This window comes from Pangasianodon hypophthalmus, chromosome 16, assembly GCF_027358585.1.
Source record: "Pangasianodon hypophthalmus isolate fPanHyp1 chromosome 16, fPanHyp1.pri, whole genome shotgun sequence".
In the NCBI taxonomy this organism is placed as follows: Eukaryota; Metazoa; Chordata; class Actinopteri; order Siluriformes; family Pangasiidae; genus Pangasianodon; species Pangasianodon hypophthalmus.
In genome coordinates this window covers 8145894-8165922 of record NC_069725.1, presented here as the reverse complement: position 1 = coordinate 8165922, position 20029 = coordinate 8145894, and the positions used below count along the sequence as shown (strand labels likewise).

Sequence of the window (20029 nt, the reverse complement as noted above, 5' to 3'; positions counted from 1 at the left end):
ACATGGTGGAAAAAAAAAAAAAATTGATCCATAATAAATCAAGGTGATTTCCTGAGAAGGAAACTATACATTCTAGTCATAAAATGTACATAAATGTGACCTGTAATTAAACGTACAAGGCTGACCATTCCATACATTAAATGTTTTCACTACGTCAGTAACACATTTTTGATACTGAACATTGATATTCAGTACTGAGAAAATTGAGTGACTGTGCTACACCATTATAACTTCAACATTAAAATACTCCTACAAAGGTCAAGAGAGTAAAACAGACCTTGATACTGCAATTAAAAAAAAAACAAAACCCTGTAGTCACTTAACATGACTACAGGGTTTTTTTTTTTTTTAATTTCTGCTATTGATTAATACTACTGTTACAAATAATGTGTGATAAATTGTGAGGAATTGTGTGTGTGTGTGTGTGTGTGTGTGTGTGTGTGTATCTGCCACATAATAACTCCTTAATATCACATAGTATTTTACAGTGCAAGTAAAAAGGAAAGTAATTGTAGGAGCCAATCTGTTCATTGTCAGCTTTATTAGATTAGAATACTGTGCTTAACCGCCAAGTACAGACTGGACTTCACTTTGGATAAGAAAATAAAAAAAGGAAAGGAAGCACTTACAAAATAACAAAAGAATTGGCTTGTTTAATGATTTAAAAAAATATTTCTTTGCAAGACAAGATGCGCAAAACAACTCTTCACTCTCTCTTTTCAGAGAGGTAGGTGAGAGAAAAACGCAAACATGAACACCACCATTTTCACACTGAACCAATGATTGGTGTCAAGTAGATGAGGTAAATGTTTTGTGGGAAAGAAAGAAAAGGCACAATCTACAATCAGCTGTGCCATGTAAATTCACTTAATACCAACAATAATTATAATAATCATAATAATAATAATAATAATAATAACAATAATAATACACATCATAACACCATCATAACAGCAATAGAAAAAAATATGAAGCAAAAATACAGACTAAATTTGATCTTGCAGGGCATCTACCAGCCCTATTGTTTTGCTTTGTCCAACATCAAAAAATCAGGCCAGGTATCCACACCAAGAGTTCTACCATATATTCTTTGCTCAATTGAGTCCAAAAGTTCCTCTGGTTTCTGAGAACAGGTAGAGTCTTGGGAAGCCAGTGCATTAGCCCTGACTTAGACTCAGTTCAGAGGTGCTGTAACACACTATCTGACCACCAGACAGGAAACACAGAGTTTGGAAGGGCCGATGCAATCGTCATGGCAGAAGGCACCGCACCCCTGGCACATAATCATGGCCTTGAGGCGGCAGGAGCACTTAAGAGCCACCTCCTCTGCTGCACTGTCAGCAAATGCCTGGATGCTAAGGGCAGTGCTCTGGCTTCCAGTGTTACCAACACTAACGCGTGGCCGCAGTTGCAGCACACTATCTGCTATGCTGCGTGAGAAACCACTACCGTCCACTACAGAGACATTAGCTGTGTAGCTGAAGCCAGATGAGGACCCTCCTCCAGTGTCTCCACTCAGTACACCTCCACCTCCACTCTGCTGCAATTTAGGCAGCTTTCCATACAGATGGTAGGGAAACGACGAGGCAGAGGTAGAGGAAGGAGAAGAGGACACAGGTGAGACTGAGGAGTCTGTATGACGGGTGTAAAGATTTTTACCTTGCTCTTTTTTTGCCATTCTTGCAAGTGACATTTCCATGTTAAGCAGTCCTTCCATGGCTCCCCCACTTCCTGTGTAACTGTCTGTGGAGCTCTGGGGTTCTTTTTTGGTTACAACAACAGAGCCATTGCCACCCACTGGAGCCTGTGAATTTTTGGTGAGAGCTTGCTGGCACGAGGGGCGTGAGGAGACTTCATTTTTTACACTAGCCCCATGAGAGAGCTGCTGCTGATACGACTGAGGTTGGGGTGGCTGTGATTTTGATGGGCGCCAGCTGATCTTAACAGTAGGTACAACTTCAGAAGGACAAAGGTCACCATGTGGAGGGGAGGGAGCATCAGGTGTGGTTCTGCAGATTGGCTGGGAGAGGTTAATAGAGTGTTGCTGAAGACCAGCTGCTTGCCTCTCTGGAGTGTCACCACATGAAGGCTGAGGGATATGGTGCTCTTTTATCACAGCTGACTCCAAAGCTTGTGCACTTTGAGAGTTCATGTCCACTGAATGCCTAGAAGAGGAAGAAGTGGATGGAAGGGAGGTGATGACAGGTACTGCACCAGGAGGCACAACGCTCCCTGACTGCTGAGGAACAAACTGCTGGACAACTGTGCCACGGGAGCTGGCTTCATCAAGCAAGCAAGCCATTCGAGACTGTGAAGTGGCAGGTGGTGAGGGACCGTAACTCCTTCCAGGCACAGGTGACTGAAGAGTAGAAGGGGCTTTGTGCTGAAAGTCTGAACCAGCAGGTTCTGTAGTTCCTCCTGTTTCAGTTGGGGCTCTGAAGCGGGAAGCCATGTTTCTGGGAGATCCTCCAGGCTGGCGGTTGGATGGCAAGCCTGCTGGTGCCCCTGGGAGTCTGTTTATCTCCAGCTTACTTGCGGAATGTGACTGGGGTAGGACTTTCTCCAAAGGCAGGCTCCCTTGAAGAAGCTGGGTAACCAGAGGGTTGTTTGCCTCTACAGAGGATACAGGTCGTGCAGTACCTTGAATTCTCTTAACAGCAGAAAGATTGGCAGAGTTTTTTAACCCAGAATCATCTGTAGGAGCTCTGCAGAAAGGTTTTGCATCATCTTCTGTTGGGATAAATGGCTTTCCTCCACCGCTACTCTCATTTAGACCGTGAGCCTTGCTTTGGTCCTTCTCTACATGCATGAGATATGGTTGCACATGGACTTGGGTCAAGGCATTGGAGTTTTGCTCCTGTACATGGTTTATGCCATGGGTGTGGACTGAATGGTGCTTTTGTGTCTGAATCACAGGCTGGTTTGGCACACCATTGGGGAAACGAGCCTGAATGACAGTTTGGCTGTGGGCAGGGTTAGAGACATGGGCCTGGATGACAGGCTGCTGATGCTGGGGAGAGCTCAAAGTGCATGATGTAAGACGATTTGGTGTCTGAATGACAGGCTGATTCTGAGACTTTGTATTCTGACCCTGCGCTCCATTATGGTCCATTGTTCTGTGCCAGTCCACTGTATCGTCCTCTTGAGTTTCATTCTCAAAGTCTGATGCTGTCTCTGTGGAGTCACTGTGCACACCATTATCTTCCTCTCTCATATTATTTGGTAGACGTGGGAGGGAACTTACATATTTACCATCAGTTTCAATCTCTGCACTCTTGTGCTCTTGCAGCACTCTCTCCCTAACCACATGATCCTCCACACCACCTACAAAACCATTGCGGGCTGCAACAAATGTCTCTTTGGGGGCTTTCACATCTGACCCATGCTGAATGACCCCAGTAGTGCCAGAACGATGTTCACCCAAATTCTGCTCACCTTCCCAAGGCTGAGATGATGCTGCCAAGGTTCTGATCACATCCACACCTTGGGCACCAAACCTAGGCAATGAGTCAGGTATCGATGTGGGAACAAGATTTACTGCTTCACTGGACACTGGTGTAACTGTGTAATTGGGAGTCACTGTTCTGCTGTCATTTGAATCTGCTTCTTCAACCCTACTCTCTTGTTGACTACCTACAGACTCAGGCTCACTGGGAGTAGGCACAGGAGTGTCTGAGGTCTGCTCGGAGGCTTTATCACTGGAGCTGACAGTCACCTCCTCCCCACCACAGATATCATCCACCTGGTCCTGGGAGGCTGGACTGTCTGTCTCAGTTGGTGATGGTGTGAGGGTTTTAGGGGACTCAGAGGGTAGCACTGAAGGATTGGAGGATACAGACGATGGAGATGGCATAGGTTGTGGGGTACAGGCTTGGAGTTTTTCTGGAGTTTCTACATTGGATAGCTGTAGTTGTGCTCCAGACGAATGAGAGCCTGCAGGCGATTCCTGGTCCTCCACATCAACTCTTCCTCCTCCTCCTCCTCCTCCTCCTCCTCCAGGTTCAACGGGACCCGGGTGCTCTCTCGAACGCCTCCCGCTGGAGCAATCCGGTATCCCAGTACCACCCCCCGGGCCGCCCCCCCCAGGCCCTGCCCCGTCCCCAGTGGCTGCAACAGCAGCAGCGGCTTCCCGCTGTGCACGGGCTTGCTGGGCACGGGCCTTGATGTCCGCCAAGGTGCGCGCCCCCGTCCCACTGCGCCGCGACCCCTCGTTGGGGGGCACGATGCGGGGATAGATTTGGTACGTTGGCGGCCCTTTGGCCCACGGAGGTTTGATCCGGGAGAGCTGAATCTAGGAAAAAAGGGGACAGAAGAAAAGGAAAATACAGGCACACAGTTACTTAAAGGAAAGTGTTATTAAAATCCAGGTTAACTGCACATTGTAAGGACTTAATTATAATAATATATGTAAGAAAATAATTATCACATTACTCAAAAAATATCCAATAGAATTGCCTTGAAATCCTGTCAAACATTAAATGTACTAAAAACATTAAATGCACTACAAACATGGCCATCATACCCGGATTGGCGGGACCTTGGGTTCCTCTGTTGTAGGCTGCGGCTTTTCTGAGTGCACACAGTCAACTGTGTTACGAAAGGACTGATGCTCATCCAGTCGTGCCCTCTTCTCGGGAAAGCTGGTGAAGGCCTGGGACTCGTCGGGTCTCCTCTTCTGTTCCTTGAGCTGGATAGCAGGGCTGGCTGTAGCAGGACTTGCTGCAGGGCTGCTCTCCCTGCTGCTCGCACCGGTGCCTGCTGTGCCAGTGGTGATCGAGGCACCATCATCCAGTGGGTCAGTGGCAACAGCAGCAGTTGAGGATGAGGAGGAAGATGATGAGTCAGAGCTAGCAGCAAAGGCTCCTTGCTGGTCAGAGGTAGAGGAAGGAGATGAAGATGGAGAGGATGATGAGGATGTTGAGGAAGAGGATGAAGAAGGCGAGGAGGTGGAGGCCACAGTTGGTTCAACAACTTCAGGCAGCAGGCTGGTGGAACCTTCTGGTTCATCGCAGGTTGAGCTTGTAGAGGCAGGAGCAGGAGTAGACACAGGGGCAGGGGAGGGAGCTGCCTCTGTACAGAGTGTCTCCACTGGTGCTTCTGATTCTGATTCGGCTTGAAGGACAACCTCTGCCTGCACTGTGCTGGTTTCTGGGACAGGTGATGTAGTTGGGGCCACAACTTCCAAAGCTGCCTGGGTCTCTGCCTGCTCTTGAGCCACTGCTGCAGGAGTGGTCTTGCAGAGTGGGCGGCGCGCCCTGCGTCTGAGGTCAGCACGTGATCGTCTCCTAATACGACCCTCCCTTCGTCGTCTTCCAACGCCTCTCCTCTTGGGTGTGGCTGCAGCAGTATCAGCCCCAAGGACTGACCCAGAAACATCTCCTGCATCACTCATTGTCAGTTTTAATGCCTCCTCACGGGTTAAGCCAGATCTATAAGGAAAGGTCCATGTGGAGGAGTCCATGTCAGTTAATTACACATTTAAGAACTGTTTAATCAGCACTTAGAATAAATACAATATATATGACAAAGACCCTTACTTTTGGCCATGATACTCTTCAAAGAATTTCTCCTTCCATGCTTCCACTTTCTTTTCCTTTTCCATCTCTTGTCTAAAGCGAACCTGCATCTCATGTGTGAACTCACCTTAGAGAGAAAAAGACTTTCCATATTAATTAATTCCATATTAATCTAATCTCCAACATAAATGGACTTAGCATGGCTATACTAAACAGTTAATGCATGACTCTTTAAAAAAAAAAAATAGCGCTGTGTTCCTGTATCAAGGTGACCCTCACCTTCGGCGAGCCTCTCTTTCCAGCTTTGAGAGGCATGAGTGAAAAATTCGTTATTCAGTGCTGAACTGCTGAGTCGGGCAAGACCATCAGGACCAACCTAAACATTAACATTAAACACAATTCAAAAACAACATATTGAGGTAAACGTTTGAGAGATCATAACAAAAATGAAGAGAAGAATAGCAGCCATAACCACACACCTGTCTATCTACTTCAGGGAGAAGTTGAAGGAGCTGTTGCTGAGAGTGAGGAGGAAATGCTGCAAATGTGCGTGTATTAATTAATGCACGGATGTTGGTGTTGACCAGGATTGAGCCTGGGGTCTCAAAGTCCACCTCCACACCACCCCTATTCCTCTTCATGGGTCCTGCAAATTCAAAATCAACACTTTTGCTAAAGAACATGTAAAAGACAAATGCTATGTGATACAATATAGAACCCTATACCACAACTGCAAATATATTGGCATGTGTCAGTATTGATCACTGTGATAATCTTTGAAAACAGGTTTCAGGTTGCAAACAGCATTGTACTGCACATAGGTCTGCATAAAAATGTGTATTAAAATTGAGACCTCGATTTGTTTCTCAATGCAATTTGATTCAAGAACAGCAGCAAATCTGCATGATTTGCACTCATGCAACCATTGCATAAAACGTGCCACTATTCCTTCTTATTCCCTGTGACCAATGACCAGTGACAACGTACTACATGACCTCACACACGCCTCAGGCATGATGACTTGGACAAAAGCTAAGCTGTGAGTGAATTTTAAAATAATCCAAATGCCCACTGTATTGAGAAGGAACAAATTTGTCCTAAACAAAGGTTTTGATATTATGTATTGAATGTTAGATTGTCAATTAGTAAACATGAAATGAATTATTGGGTCAAATGATTCATGGCTGCATAAGCTGTCTCCCTTAAAGGCTGTCAGTGATGCATTACACAGAGAGCATTTATCAAAACCAATGTTCCTCCACAAATGTGGCTTATAAATTTCTACTGGTAGTAGAAAAGAACTAACGACTAATTTAACCAGACATCATATATTGCAGGATTCCTTTTAAATTTGCGAAGACACACTGTTCACTTATATGATTCAAGTTATTTTTGCTTAGAATTTAGCAGTACAAATGTACCATTAAGTCAGTAATTCAAAACACAATCAGGCAGTCATTCACAAACATCCACTAGGAAAATGAAGCTACAGTGTTCTGCTGAAGTAAGGTAAGAATTTAACAGATATGCTTCCACCACAGCATGGTTGAATTCTCAATTCTGATTAGTCAGAAGGTGTTAATTTGCTAGACACAGCTGGGCTATGTCATAGTGTCTGCTGCAATGCAAATTACAACAGTATGGCAGATGCACCACATAATTTAAACAAGAAATCAGATTTTAAAATGTTGTAATTATAAACATTTTATGCTATGACTTGTTCTTTAATACATAACAAAAAAAAATTTATCACTGGCAAATTGCTGTGGTATAAAAGGAAAAAACACTTCAGAACACAATCAACTTTGGGGTGGTAAAAGTAACTCTTCCTTACGTATAAATTTCTTACAAAACTGGTTAAAAAACCATGAGTGAGAACTGTGATCTGTGATTCCTATTTCATCAAAAATCATTCAGCCGTAACTGTACAATTAAACATTTCACTCAGTTACAGCAGCATGGCAGGAAAAACCAAATATGTGCCCTTCATTCAATACTTGGCCTACATAAACTTAAATTAACAGATAAGCAAAAACATCAAGCAGTCCAGTCTCCATTCACAAATCGCCGAAACAAAACGAAATTAAATGCTCACTGGCAAACACTGTCTATAATTCACAAGTTTAAAATATGGCCATAAGGTAATGACAAATAAAAACAAACCCCTGTTCAATGCAGCAAACCCTTTCCTATTGGTCTTACACTTTATTTCAACAATCACTTCATCATATGACAGGTCTGGAAAGTGGTGCTGAACAGTGTAAATAGATGGAATGGTTAAGTGGTGTATTAAGTGGGTTTGGGGTAAATAGCAATGATCAAATGGGTCCCACAGGGTCTCATCCTCTGTACCTGAACGTAGGCCACGCATGCTCTTGAAGTGCTGGGGGCGTTTCCAGCCCAGCTCGGAGCGGGCTCGAAGTGCTGGGCCTGGACCCCCCCTAGACCCTTCCCTGCGCCTCCCCGCAGCTCCTGAGGGGACAGGTGGGGGAGGAGGGAGGCTGGTGAGACTTGGAGAACGAGTGAGTGTGGGAAGGGCAGCACAGGCAGAAAAAGCCAGTGACACTGGAGAGGCTGGAACAGCAGGCAAAAAAGTGCTGGCTAGTGCACACACACAAAGCCACAAGGACAGATGTCCCAGACGTGGAGATACCGAGCAAGAAGGGTAAGTGGATATCTCAAGTGAGGATGCAAACGCAAAGCAGAGGGGTCAGATATCCATAGGTCATAGAGCAGGGCTTACAACCAGAAATACTGGTTTCACACACTGCGAGCAAAGGGAGGTACTAAGAACAAGCTACACAAAAAGTCAGTGCCTGCTGGGAAGATGCTGTTTTAGTGTTAACAGACACACACAGAGGAGGCTGCTGACAAGATGGAACTGTGGGGGTACTGGCCTTGAGAAGACAGCAGTATAAATGATTAAAGTCTGTCAGTGCGTAAAATTACAAAAACTGTCAGACCACAGTCAGAGTGAATGGGTTTACAAACCACTGCAGAGAGGGTGGAGATTGGCAGGAAAGGAGGAATAGAAGGAAAGGATGAGAGGGAAAAGAAAGTAACCTGATGGGACGTGTTCACCGTTGACCTTCAGTGGAGTAAGAACCACACGAGGCATCATAACAGATTTCTTCCTCTGTCTCCCTGACTGTGGAGAGACAGGGACAAAAATTAATGAAATACAAAGCATGCATTTACATGACAAAAAAAGATAGTGAATATATGTAACAAAGTGTTAAGACAGAAGGTACCTGTGAGGATCGACTTAGTCGTGTCTGTGGCTCTGTGGAGCAGGAGGCACTGGAGGAAGTCTCATCCACTGAAGCTGAAACAGGAAGAAAACCAGGAAAAAAATTAGGTAAATGCTAGCTTACTATATTGTCATTGCTTTGAGCATGTAGTTCTGTACCATATCTGAAACAATGCTTTGTACTTTGTAGAATAAAATCCAAAAGTTGCCAAGACAAAAGTTTAAGAATTGAATAATATTTTTAAATAATTGTGTGAAAATGTATCCAAGTATATGTGCAGACTGTGGAAATGAATCCAGACCCTTTTGCATTGCATTTTTTGTCTTATTAACTTCAACAGAGGAAAAAAAATGAGACGCTGGTGAAGGAACGACTGTTTATAGCGGCCAAAAATTGATCACAGGAACTATAAATGGATAAAACGTACAATGTCATTCTTTTAAAAAAATAAAAAATTTAGTGTCAGTTCATTACTGTGGAACAAGAATTGAACATGTCAAAACATGTTATTATAATATCAACTTCAGGGTCTTAGTGCATCACACTACCCAGTTGTTGATTATTTTCCAATAACAGCATGCTCCGTTGTTTTTAATTCCATATTTATACCCACCATCTTCCCAACATTACAAAATCAATTAAGTGACAATCCTTAGAAGGAGATTTAGAAGGTTTCTTGAAAAAAATGCAAGGCAATGATAGAAAAATTGTTCACATTAGGAGCATACATGTTGGTATGGACACCTGTGCTAAGCTATAGAGAAGGCACAGAATGATGGCACATTTTTTAAAGATTCACAGATGCAGACATTTTTCAGTTATTGGTCCAAACTAATCATGTACATATAAACTTTCGGACAAAATATTTGACGTCATATCTGCACTACAAAATGCTTATACACTATGAATCCATGATTGCAATGATCAGTGCCAATATGAATATCACAAAGACCAAAACCATAAACAAGCATAGCTGAATACATTAAACAGAACTATGGTAGTGAACGATCAGAAATGAAATGTTAAAGACACCCCCAACCCTGCACAAGAGCACATGAAATCCGTCTTCTGACTCCATATGTAAAGCACTCATAATAAAGCTCTAATTGTCCCCATTAGAGAGCAGTCTCCCTCCATCACACGCACACAATCATATGCACGTTTTAAACCACTCTCAACTAGGTCACTGCGGGATGTCATGTGCTGCTGCAGTATCCATGGCAACACACACATTCTCAGTGAAAAAAGAGAAAAAGAAAAGAAATCAATGTTTCCCTCTCATCCTGTGTTCTTGAAGCTTAAGGTAGCTGCGGTCCTTAATTTGGATTTCATTTTAGTTAAAGGTTTAAATCTCTGAACACATACCAAGGACAAAACATTTACAATAGTGTTAAGATACACATGGTGGACAAATAAAAAAAAAACAAACAAAAAAAATTAATACCATTACATTGAATAAATGAATAAGGCACATTCAAGGCACAGAAATGCCCCTGTGTAATCCCAGCCCAAGTGTATTATATTAGCACTCAAGTGAGAATGCATGTTATACATCTTTATTTCATATCTGTGTGTGTGAAAAGTCATGGCTATTTGAGTTTCATATCAAGAATGAACCACTCTGGTGCAGTCTCGGTTACTGGGGCTGATGATGCTGGCCTAAAAATGCTGAAACCTGATTAATAGCTGACCTGATTCCATGTTTTCCAATCTTACCCATGGATATATTTTGTACACTGAATATGTTATGCTGACTGACATGAAACAGATTGTGCACATGAACACAAATTATTTCTGGTGTTTCTTGAGTGAGATCAGGAAAACCCCATTTAAGTAGCAAAATTAAAACCTCACTGATGGGACAAACAAACCAGTCGAGTTTTACACACCATCATTCTCACCACTAGCAGCCGTTGTTTCTGTGGAGTCACCACTCTCCTGCTCGGCCCCCTCTGCTGCCCCGAACGTAGCTGTGGAGGAAGCTGCTGGTGCAGCATTTGGGTCTGAAGCCTCAGAACCTGATGGGTTCTTCGTCCACTGGAGGGCATTTTTCTGTAAAGACAGAACCATAGATATTAGTGTCAGCAGGATCTGAGTACACATCATTGGTAAATGCAAGGCTAGAACAGTAAACACACTTCCTAAATGGTATCACTGAGGTCTCCAACACACTACACCTGAAAAGTGAATCAGTGTGAGAAATAAATGTGCAGCATTGCTACCTTTAGTGTAAAAAGGCTCATTCTTCCTGGCAGCTTGAAGAAGATGCTGTTCTTCACCCTATCGCCCCTCACCTGGGAGTGGAGCATGGTAACCAGGCAGGCCAGTGGGGCTGTGCCGCTAAGTGCATGAGAGAGACATGTATATGCAAGTTAATTCGGGAGCTAAACCATCATAGCTCTTTAACGTTGCACAATAATCATGGTAACGTACCTTCTATTTTGTGGTAGGGGATGCCATCAAAAATTGAAGATTGGAGAAGGGGAAAAAAAAAAAAGAAAAAAAAAGTTCAGTATGCAACTTGTGAACAATAGCTAATGTACAACATAAATCATCTATTTATACATGACTCTCATATATATCATACGTGCATTAAGGACAGACCTCATTTCTTTCAGTCCCTTTGTCTGGATGACGTGAAGGATCTGTTTAGGCGTCATTGGGGCATCCGAGAAGTTCTCAAGAACCTATATGGGGAGACAAGAAAAGGAGGCGGACATCTCACTAGTGAGACATATGCAGGCCTACATGGCTGAACACATGTTTACCCTGACCACATATGTCAGCTCTAAATCTAGACTAGGTTCTGTCTGGCAGAGGCAACTGGCGGCATCTTATTCCTCTAATAGCGGTCTTCCATTCAGCTCTGTATTCCTGCCATACTCCCTGAAACCTACAGTCGCATATTACTTGTGTTCACTCTCACACTTTCGCTTGTTACTATCTATATTCCATGTTCCCTGGGGTTTTAGGAACAATTTGCCCACAACAAAGCAAATGTGCCATCATAGGCTAAAATCATTTCAGGTGAACTTCACTACAATTACAACGACAGCATGTGAAAACGCAAACTGCCTACACATCTTGTGCCTCATCACAAAGCTAATTGCAATGTATCAGACAAAAGCAGTCATTTGCAAGACAACTCTGAATTGCTACTACCTACTGAAAATGGTCAAAGGCTAGTGAGAACATTTCTCTCTGGCTACAGCAAGCTGTTAAGGAAGTTGACGTCTGCCTTGTAGTTACAAAGGGAAATGCTACATAATCATCCCTGGTGCTGTAACAAATCTGAAACCAAGACAGTGAGACAGGAAAAGGAATTGAAAGTAATGCTGTGCAGTGCAGAGGAACACAAACACCCACACAAACACTTATATTTACAGGTCATGCCAGCAAAGGCTCTAAAGACAGGTTATGGGAAAAAAAAATCTTACCTGAAAAGTAAAAACAAACCAAAATGTGGCAAATCTAATCTAGAAATTTATTCACGTAATACTAATATGACATGCTTTTGATGGTGATTATTCTGCTCTGGTTAAGGGTTCCTGCTCAATGCTGTACATGTACTCAGAAAAATCTCCTAGCATGCACTATTATATACACCATTAATGTATAGTCTCATAGTAAACATAGTATCCAGTGTTTAGGTAGTGATAAGAGAAGGATGACAAGACATTGTCAGAACCAGAATTTTATTAGCCGATTCTGCTCACAAGGAACGTGTCTGTTCAATTGCTTCAAATAAGAACCTAGAGGCTCTTCAGAGCATCTAAATGGGGGACTATGCCTCTCACATGAACTGCTTTGTGTAAAACATATTGCAATTTTGTCAAATGTGTGCATCAGTCATTAAAGGCAAAAGCAAGATCAAACTGGGAATTGAATGTGCAAGTTTATATGGGGTTTTTTTAAATAATGAATGGTGCTCTGTGGGGACATGAATGCAAAAAGCAAATCATCCAACTTCCAGACAGACTAAACCATCTGGAGAGAACCTCACAGCCTGTATGAAGTGTCGCTTGTTCCCACAAATATGCAGTCCCTTCCATTATAGCAACAGTTTAAAAAAGGCCCCACCCAGATTTTGCCATGCGACAACACATCCACACACCACATATGCGCTAATGAGGCCAAAATGTGCTTTGATAAAGCAATAAAAGGAAAATGTTTTCTAACATGGGCACATATACTTAATTACAAAAACAACATTGCACACAGGAAAAATTTATTTTCTATTTAAAAATGTGAATATGGGACGAAAATGCGATCCTCCTGCACCAATGGTGGATTACAAATGTCTCTAATTTATTTAACCTTTGTTTAACTAGGGTTGTCACACTGTGACAAATCTCTTACTAGCAAGCCCTGGCCAAGAAGCCAGCACAACAGTTACCACAAACATCATTCAGACAAAACACTTAAAACAGCACTGTGAAAAATTAAAAACAGAAGAAATCACACTGAAACATTTCCATTATAAATATCTTAAAATCTGATGACGAGATTAAATAACAAGTTTCATATGTTTCTGAAAGTGATTCCCTAATGATCCGACACTATAACTAAACGGTGTCTTACGGAATTCACATCTCACTGATGTTGTGCTTTTTGTTTGCAACACTACCATTAGATATGAAGGGAAATTGGCCAAGAACTGCCTTATAGACAAAAATATTCCAGTGTATCCTTCTTCATACTGAAAGTGGAGTGTGATCAGCCATTTGAGAGAAATCACACTGATAAGTACAGCTTTTGGCATTTGTAATGAAACTTAAAATTGAACGGTAAACAAAATCCAGTGATTTCAAAGCTAACTTTGAAACACACATGTACAAAATATGACCATAATCTAAAATAAGTAAAAAGTTAGCTTCAACAAGTTTTTCCATTGTTGAAGATCAAAAGAAAGACCATTATCTAAACCATAACCAAGTATTTATATGAGGGAAGGCACTAATTACCACAATTTTGTATTTTGCATATAGATCAGCAATAACATTAAAACCACCTGCCTAATATTGTGTAGGTCCCACTTGTGCCACCAAAACAGCTCTGACAGCTCTGGTAGGGAATACCGTTGCCATGAAGGAGTGTACTTGGTCTGCAACAATGTTTAGGTAGGTGGAACATGTCAAAGTAACATTCGGATGAATGCCAGGACCCAAGGTTTCCCAGCAGAACATTGCCCAGAACATCACACTGCCTCTGTCAGCTTGCCTTCTTCCCATAGTGTATCCTGGTGCCATCTCTTCCCCAGGGAAGTAACGCACACGCACCTGGGCGGCCATCCATCCACATGATGTAAAAGAAAACATAATTGATCAGACCAGACCACCTTCTTCCATTGCTCCATGATCCACTTCTGATGGTCACATGTCCATTGTAAGCGCTTTCTGCGGTGGACAGTCGTCAGCATGGGCACCCTGACTGGTCTACGGCAATTTGGTAGCTACTAACCACTGCACTACTGGGAACATCCCACAAAACCTGCCGTTCTGGGGATGCTCTAACCCAGTCTTCTAGCCATCACAATTTGCCCCTTGTCAAAGTCGCTCAGATCCTTATGCCTACCCATTTTTCCTGCTTCCAACACGTCGACTTCGAGAACTGACTGTTCACTTGCTGCCTAATATATCCCAGCCCTTGACAGGTGCCATTGTAATGAGATAATCAGTGTTATTCACTTCACCTGTCAGTGGTTTTAATGTTATGGCTGATCGGAGGATTAACCGTTTTGGTACAAAATGTGCTTTACTCTGATAAAAATATATGAAAAGCAATACGTGCACCTGAACAAACCGATGAACCTAACTGTTGATACCATTTGCTAGCACTTATTTATGCAACACGGGGTTCAGGACCCTTTAATGCATCAAATCAAAGTACAGATCTGGGTTGGGTCTAACAGCCAAGATGAGAGGCATGCTTTCGACTACATCTGTTATAATTCCCTCTTTGATGTAACAATAACAATTAAATAAAGTGCTAGAAGTGCTTTATCAGCTTTAAATCAGCTGATCTACCTATTTTAATCATGACAGTTCACAACATGGTGTCCCCCGCCCCCTCCTCCAATATGTACTCCAATAGCCTCTTTAGATGTGGACACCACCTACCAGTCTACTAAACAACCAATGGTCAGGCTAACTAGAAGGCAATGTGTGTGTATATATGTGTATATATATATGTATATTACACACACACATATATATATATATATATATATATATATATATATATATATTTTTTTTTTTTCTACTAACATTTCCCATGAAGGCTTTTGAACAACAAAATATGGGGAAGCAGTCTGGTGCCAGCCCTGCACCCCACCCTAAACGGTAACATTAGACTTGCAGAAGCAAATGCCACTAGATAACACTGGCTGCTCTGGCATCATGTGGCTTTACATTTCATGCCACAGACTGAACTGTATTCAACCAGAGATATTAAGCAGTGTGACAACAGTAAAAATGGCTCTGCTCTTCAGTGGTTTAGCTAAAAGATTTCTCTTGGCTGCTGTTCAATACTTTGTGGAGAGCATCTGAAACAGGAAGCACTTCTCCTCCTGGGTCTGATGTCTTTTATCTACAGCAGCAATACAAGTTGTTGTGTGTACCTCAAGTTTGGTCTGGACCTAGTCTTCAGTGAAACATTATGAAGGTTTACATTAAGGTTTTAAAGGTTATGGTTTAAGTTTGTTTTATGAATGTTCAGGCAATATTTTAGCTTTACTGACCAATGTGCAACTAAATGTAATTCTCATATATTCTCTTATTTGTTAATTTTCCACATTTAGTATGAATTTGATTCAGATAAAAGTCAGGTCAGTTTTAGTCTAAAAAATAGCATTGGTCCACAGAACTACAGGCTAGTATATGAGAACAATAATGGGAATCAATCAATGAGATTCATAATATTTGAAAAACAATGCTGTTGCAGGAGATTAAAAGCAAATAAAATAGAGATTGTCAGTGAATTTTTTGTCAAACTGGCTCGTGTAAAGCAACTACGTGCTTACAATACAATTTTTTTAAACAGCTGAGACATGCATGTATATTGCAGGGTATTGCTTATTTCCCTTAGCAATCTGAGGCTAGCCAGTTAGGAGGCAGGAAGCTCGGGTTGCGTCAAACTGTGTGGAAATAAAAAGCTCTGCAGTTTTAAACAAAGGTCAGACACGACGAGCTGAAACTGGACAGGACATGTATCATGATAAAAGGGAGGGATGGTGTCGTGCTAGCTAGTACGTGCTTTCTGTAATCTAGCTAGCATGCTAACGTTAGCTAATTCGAGACACGCAAACAAAGGGTCAAACGGGTAGCGGTGCTAATATCGCTAAGCTACAAGTCGCGTCCTCATTCACGTCCGAGTCCAGCCGTTCTGCGTGTTAATAATGTCCATTTTAAAGCGTGTTGAATTTAGAAATGATTTAAATCACCATGGTGTTGTTCTAACTGGTAGTAAAGCTGTGCTCTGAGGAACACAAGGCAGCCGCAGCGGCTTCACAGAAACAGCAGCTTTGTCTGGCCGCTCGTGACGCACAAAAACATTCAAAAAACTGACATATTCGAAAACAGTACAAACACAGAGGTTTGTAATTTACCATGCGAGCAGCCTCGGCCCACGTGCGCTCCTTCTTCCTCTTCTGTTTGTCCTTCATTTCCTCGGTCTTCTCCGTGTTTCTGCGGCGGCTATGCCGAATAATCGGCGAGCGCTGGATGGGAAAACGTGTGCGCGTGAAACAGCTCGAGAGCTAGTGCGCGGAGCAGAGTGACCTGAGCGAGCTCGCTGCGATATCCAAAACACTCCACACCTACTCCTCCTTTTTCCTCCGGGCTTTTTTTTTTTCTTGCACCGACAGAGAAGACGTTTTCCTGCTCGGCCTCCTACAATGCAACACGCGCGCCTCGGTTAAAAATAATAATAATGAAGTAATCCCTCGTTGCTAGCTAGCTAACTGCAGATTCAGGTAGGTAAACAGCGCGAGCCTTTTGTAAGCTAGTAGCTAGTAAACACGTCCAGGGCGCAGCGCGTGCGAGCTACCTCCTTCTGGCATACTGCAGGGAAAACCCCTCACTTTGGTATGCGAGGAGAAGAGAGCACAACAACGAGGTCAAAGGTCAAGCACACTGCAGGAATGCAACACAAAACAACTCATTGCCCCATCCCCCTCTTTTAAACTCGCTTTTTTTCCTCCCACAGCCAACCATAGACCGTGCATGCAGCCAACCCTTCACTACACAAGCAAGCTCTCTTTTTCTGACGTATCAGACTGCGCTGGGGTGGGACACGCCCATAATCTCACTCACACACACACACACACACAGACGCACGCACGCACGCAAGCAATCATTGTGCAGGAACACAGCCGCATTGATCATAAATCAGAATCAAGATTCATAAATCACATCTATATTCATGCTTATGGGACGCTTGTCTGTTAGACGTATTTACAGCAGTGTATCTGATACCACACAGAGTGCATTGCACAAACTTTCCTTTTTTTTTCCAAAGTAAAAGCTCCACAGCCTGATCACAAGGCCCTCTAGGGCAGAGGTTCTCAAACTTTTTACAGCCAGGAACAATTTAACTGTAAAATAAATTCCACGGATTCCCTCAGTACAGTATTATTTCATAAATAATCCAACTGTTTACATTTTACTATTTATTATTTAAATGTGTACAGTAAATGGGACATTGTTTTTGAGTTACTGAGGTTTGGATTAAATCCATTCAATTCATGCAAACAGTCAAACAGGCTAATAGCTCTAAGAAATAAATATAACAGTATTGATAATGGTGGGTTGTAATTTTCACCACTGTAAAAAAATAAAAATAACAGCCAATTTCAGAAAGGTAGGAAGGATTTGTAATGAAAAGAAGAAGAAGAAGAAATGTATATGTAGCTTATATTATACTTATATAAGTAGCTTATATTGAATGTGGGACGAGACAGGTAACCATTGCAGCTGATGCAGCATGGGTGTTAAATGAACAGATTAGCTAGTGTGTGTAATGTAATCTAATTATTCAAAATACACCATCATGTTAAAAAAAGCAAAATTAATTTCACTGTGTTATTTAATTAATGAGCACCTTTTGCACATTATTTTTTTTTATTAAAACTGTGGTTATATTCAATTTGAAATTTTTTAATTGTTGCTTTAATAAACGAACATTAAATGCATTTCATCCAAGTGACCAATCAATTAGTCTTATAACTATAATAACTAAATAACAGCTATAAAAATTAGTTTATAGTAGTTGATAGTGATCATTATATCATCAAAAAATATTAATCTTTTATTAATTTATTAATTAAATAATAATATTAAATTATTAATTGTGATCCACATGGCTGTATGTCACAGACCCCTTGACACAGTCTCTTGACCCCACTTTAAAAATCCTGGCTCTCGGGAAATAAAAAAAAAAGGCTAAATCTACCCAGGACTTTATCTAGTCAATAGATTTGGTAACTTCTTAGACCTTTTTTATTCAAAGGAGAACCTATTGACAAATCTAGCACTTTTTGAGCAGATGTTAACTACTTGATATCACATCAGAGCCATGGTTAGACAAGAGAGCAGGTTCAGTCGACTCACCACCAGTGTGTAAAGCCTGACTGCATTGCATTTGCGCAATGTTCGTAATAACCAATCACTGATCACCATTGTTCCCAATGAGCAATCACTGATCACCATTGTACCCAACAACCAGTCACTGATCATCATCATACCCAACAACAAGTCACTGATCACCATTGTACCCAAAGACTATTCGCTGATCACCACTGTTCCCAACGACTAATCCCTAATCTCCATTATTCCCAATAACTAATCATTGTTCACCATAATTTTCAACGACCAATCACTTATCACCATTGTTTGTCTCACACCCTGTGCGCTTTGTTCTTCATTTTAAATTTCTATTCATTTAAAAGCTATTCTATTCTATATCGAAAATTCATGTAACACTTTTTGACATGCAAATGATCACGACAATTTAATGACTATTGTCTGTGGAGTCATCTGGCGACTTTTTGAGCGTTCATTAGCCACTATCCCCTGAAAAGAGCTGGCAACACTGGTGATGTGTTGTTCATGAACGAGTCGACTCTTTGAGCCGGCTCTTTTAGCTGAACGTTGAGCCAGGGATCAATGGAGCCCATCACTACTGAGCATCATGAATCGATCGTGATTTGTAATGAGCACAGACCGCTCAAGAAGCTCAGCCCTATAAGAAAAGAAAACCGCGCTATAGCTGAGTATGTCATGACTTACACTGAGTAATAATTAAAAAAAAAATGTAAAAAAAGAAAGTAAAAAAGAAAGTAAAAAATGTGCTTAAAATTACTTCATAGCGACTTTTATTTTGAAATACACTGCTGTTCAAAACAGGAAGTGAACCAGTGATACCACATCTGTATTACTCTAACATGTTCTAATGAATAACAACACTAATAATGCTATTATTTAGTTACCAGACCATCACGACAGTAATAGAAACAAGTTAAAAATGTAAACGTGCATTTTAAGCACTTCAGGTCCGCCATTTTTGTTCGGGGCAAAGATGCCAAAAGTTGCTCTGCTTATAATTGCACCAGCAGGTACAGTAACAAAACCCCAGATTAGCTTCCTCAGGTCTAGGTCAGGTCCACATCCAGTATGAACAGAACAGATCACTGAATACTTTCTGTGAAATATAACCTTCTTTAGTTTGTTGTTTCCCGTCAAATTGCCTTTCTTTAAGCCATCAGTACTGAAATAATGGTTGAATCAACATTGGACGTGATGACTTTCAGCTCAGTAATCTCATGGTTACATGTTTACTCCATTTCACACCTGTGTATTGTAGGAAGTCATAAATGTTCCAAAACTTTTTACATCCCCATCTCAGGCTGCTCAGATAAACAGAACCCTTGATAATACAGATGAAAACGTGGAACAGGTAAAAACATCCTTTAACTCTCACCTAACTTTTGTCTCAGATTTGTCTTTTTTCTTTTGTGACAGCAGCAGGTTTGAGTAAGCGCCTTAATGAGACTGAAGCTGCTCACCCTAAGTGGAACAGCTTAAGAACACAAGGCTGTATCATAGGGACAAGCGAACATTTTGTAATTAACACTTCCTCAAACTTTTGTCAAAATGTTGGAGGCACATTATGTCTAGAATGTCTCTGTATGCTGTAGAATTACAGTTTCCCTTCACTGGAACTAAGGGGCCCAAACCTGTTCCAGCATGACAGTGCTCCTGTGCA

At 41.7% G+C, this 20029-nt stretch overlaps 1 protein-coding gene across 4 annotated transcripts; it reads right to left on the bottom strand.

The window, feature by feature from the left end:
* Positions 1-524: 524 nt before the first annotated feature.
* On the bottom strand, positions 525-17021 carry asxl1 (ASXL transcriptional regulator 1). 4 transcript variants are annotated; one of them, XM_026920503.3, is made up of 13 exons: positions 16374-17021; positions 11372-11454; positions 11201-11203; positions 10990-11107; positions 10657-10819; positions 8768-8841; positions 8580-8664; positions 7869-7988; positions 5996-6162; positions 5796-5892; positions 5538-5643; positions 4523-5429; positions 525-4291 (listed from the first exon to the last, which is right to left on the bottom strand). In XM_026920503.3, the coding sequence occupies exons 1-13, from the start codon at positions 16428-16430 to the stop codon at positions 1199-1201; spliced, it is 5073 nt and encodes a 1690-aa protein (XP_026776304.3). In that variant the 5' UTR covers positions 16431-17021; the 3' UTR covers positions 525-1198. The 4 variants fall into 4 exon arrangements, with proteins under 4 accessions (XP_026776304.3, XP_026776307.3, XP_034167638.2 ...); XM_026920506.3 differs by lacking the exon at positions 7869-7988 and having other exon boundaries at positions 16374-16521; XM_034311747.2 differs by lacking the exons at positions 11201-11203; positions 11372-11454; positions 16374-17021 and having other exon boundaries at positions 525-4285.
* Positions 17022-20029: the final 3008 nt, after the last annotated feature.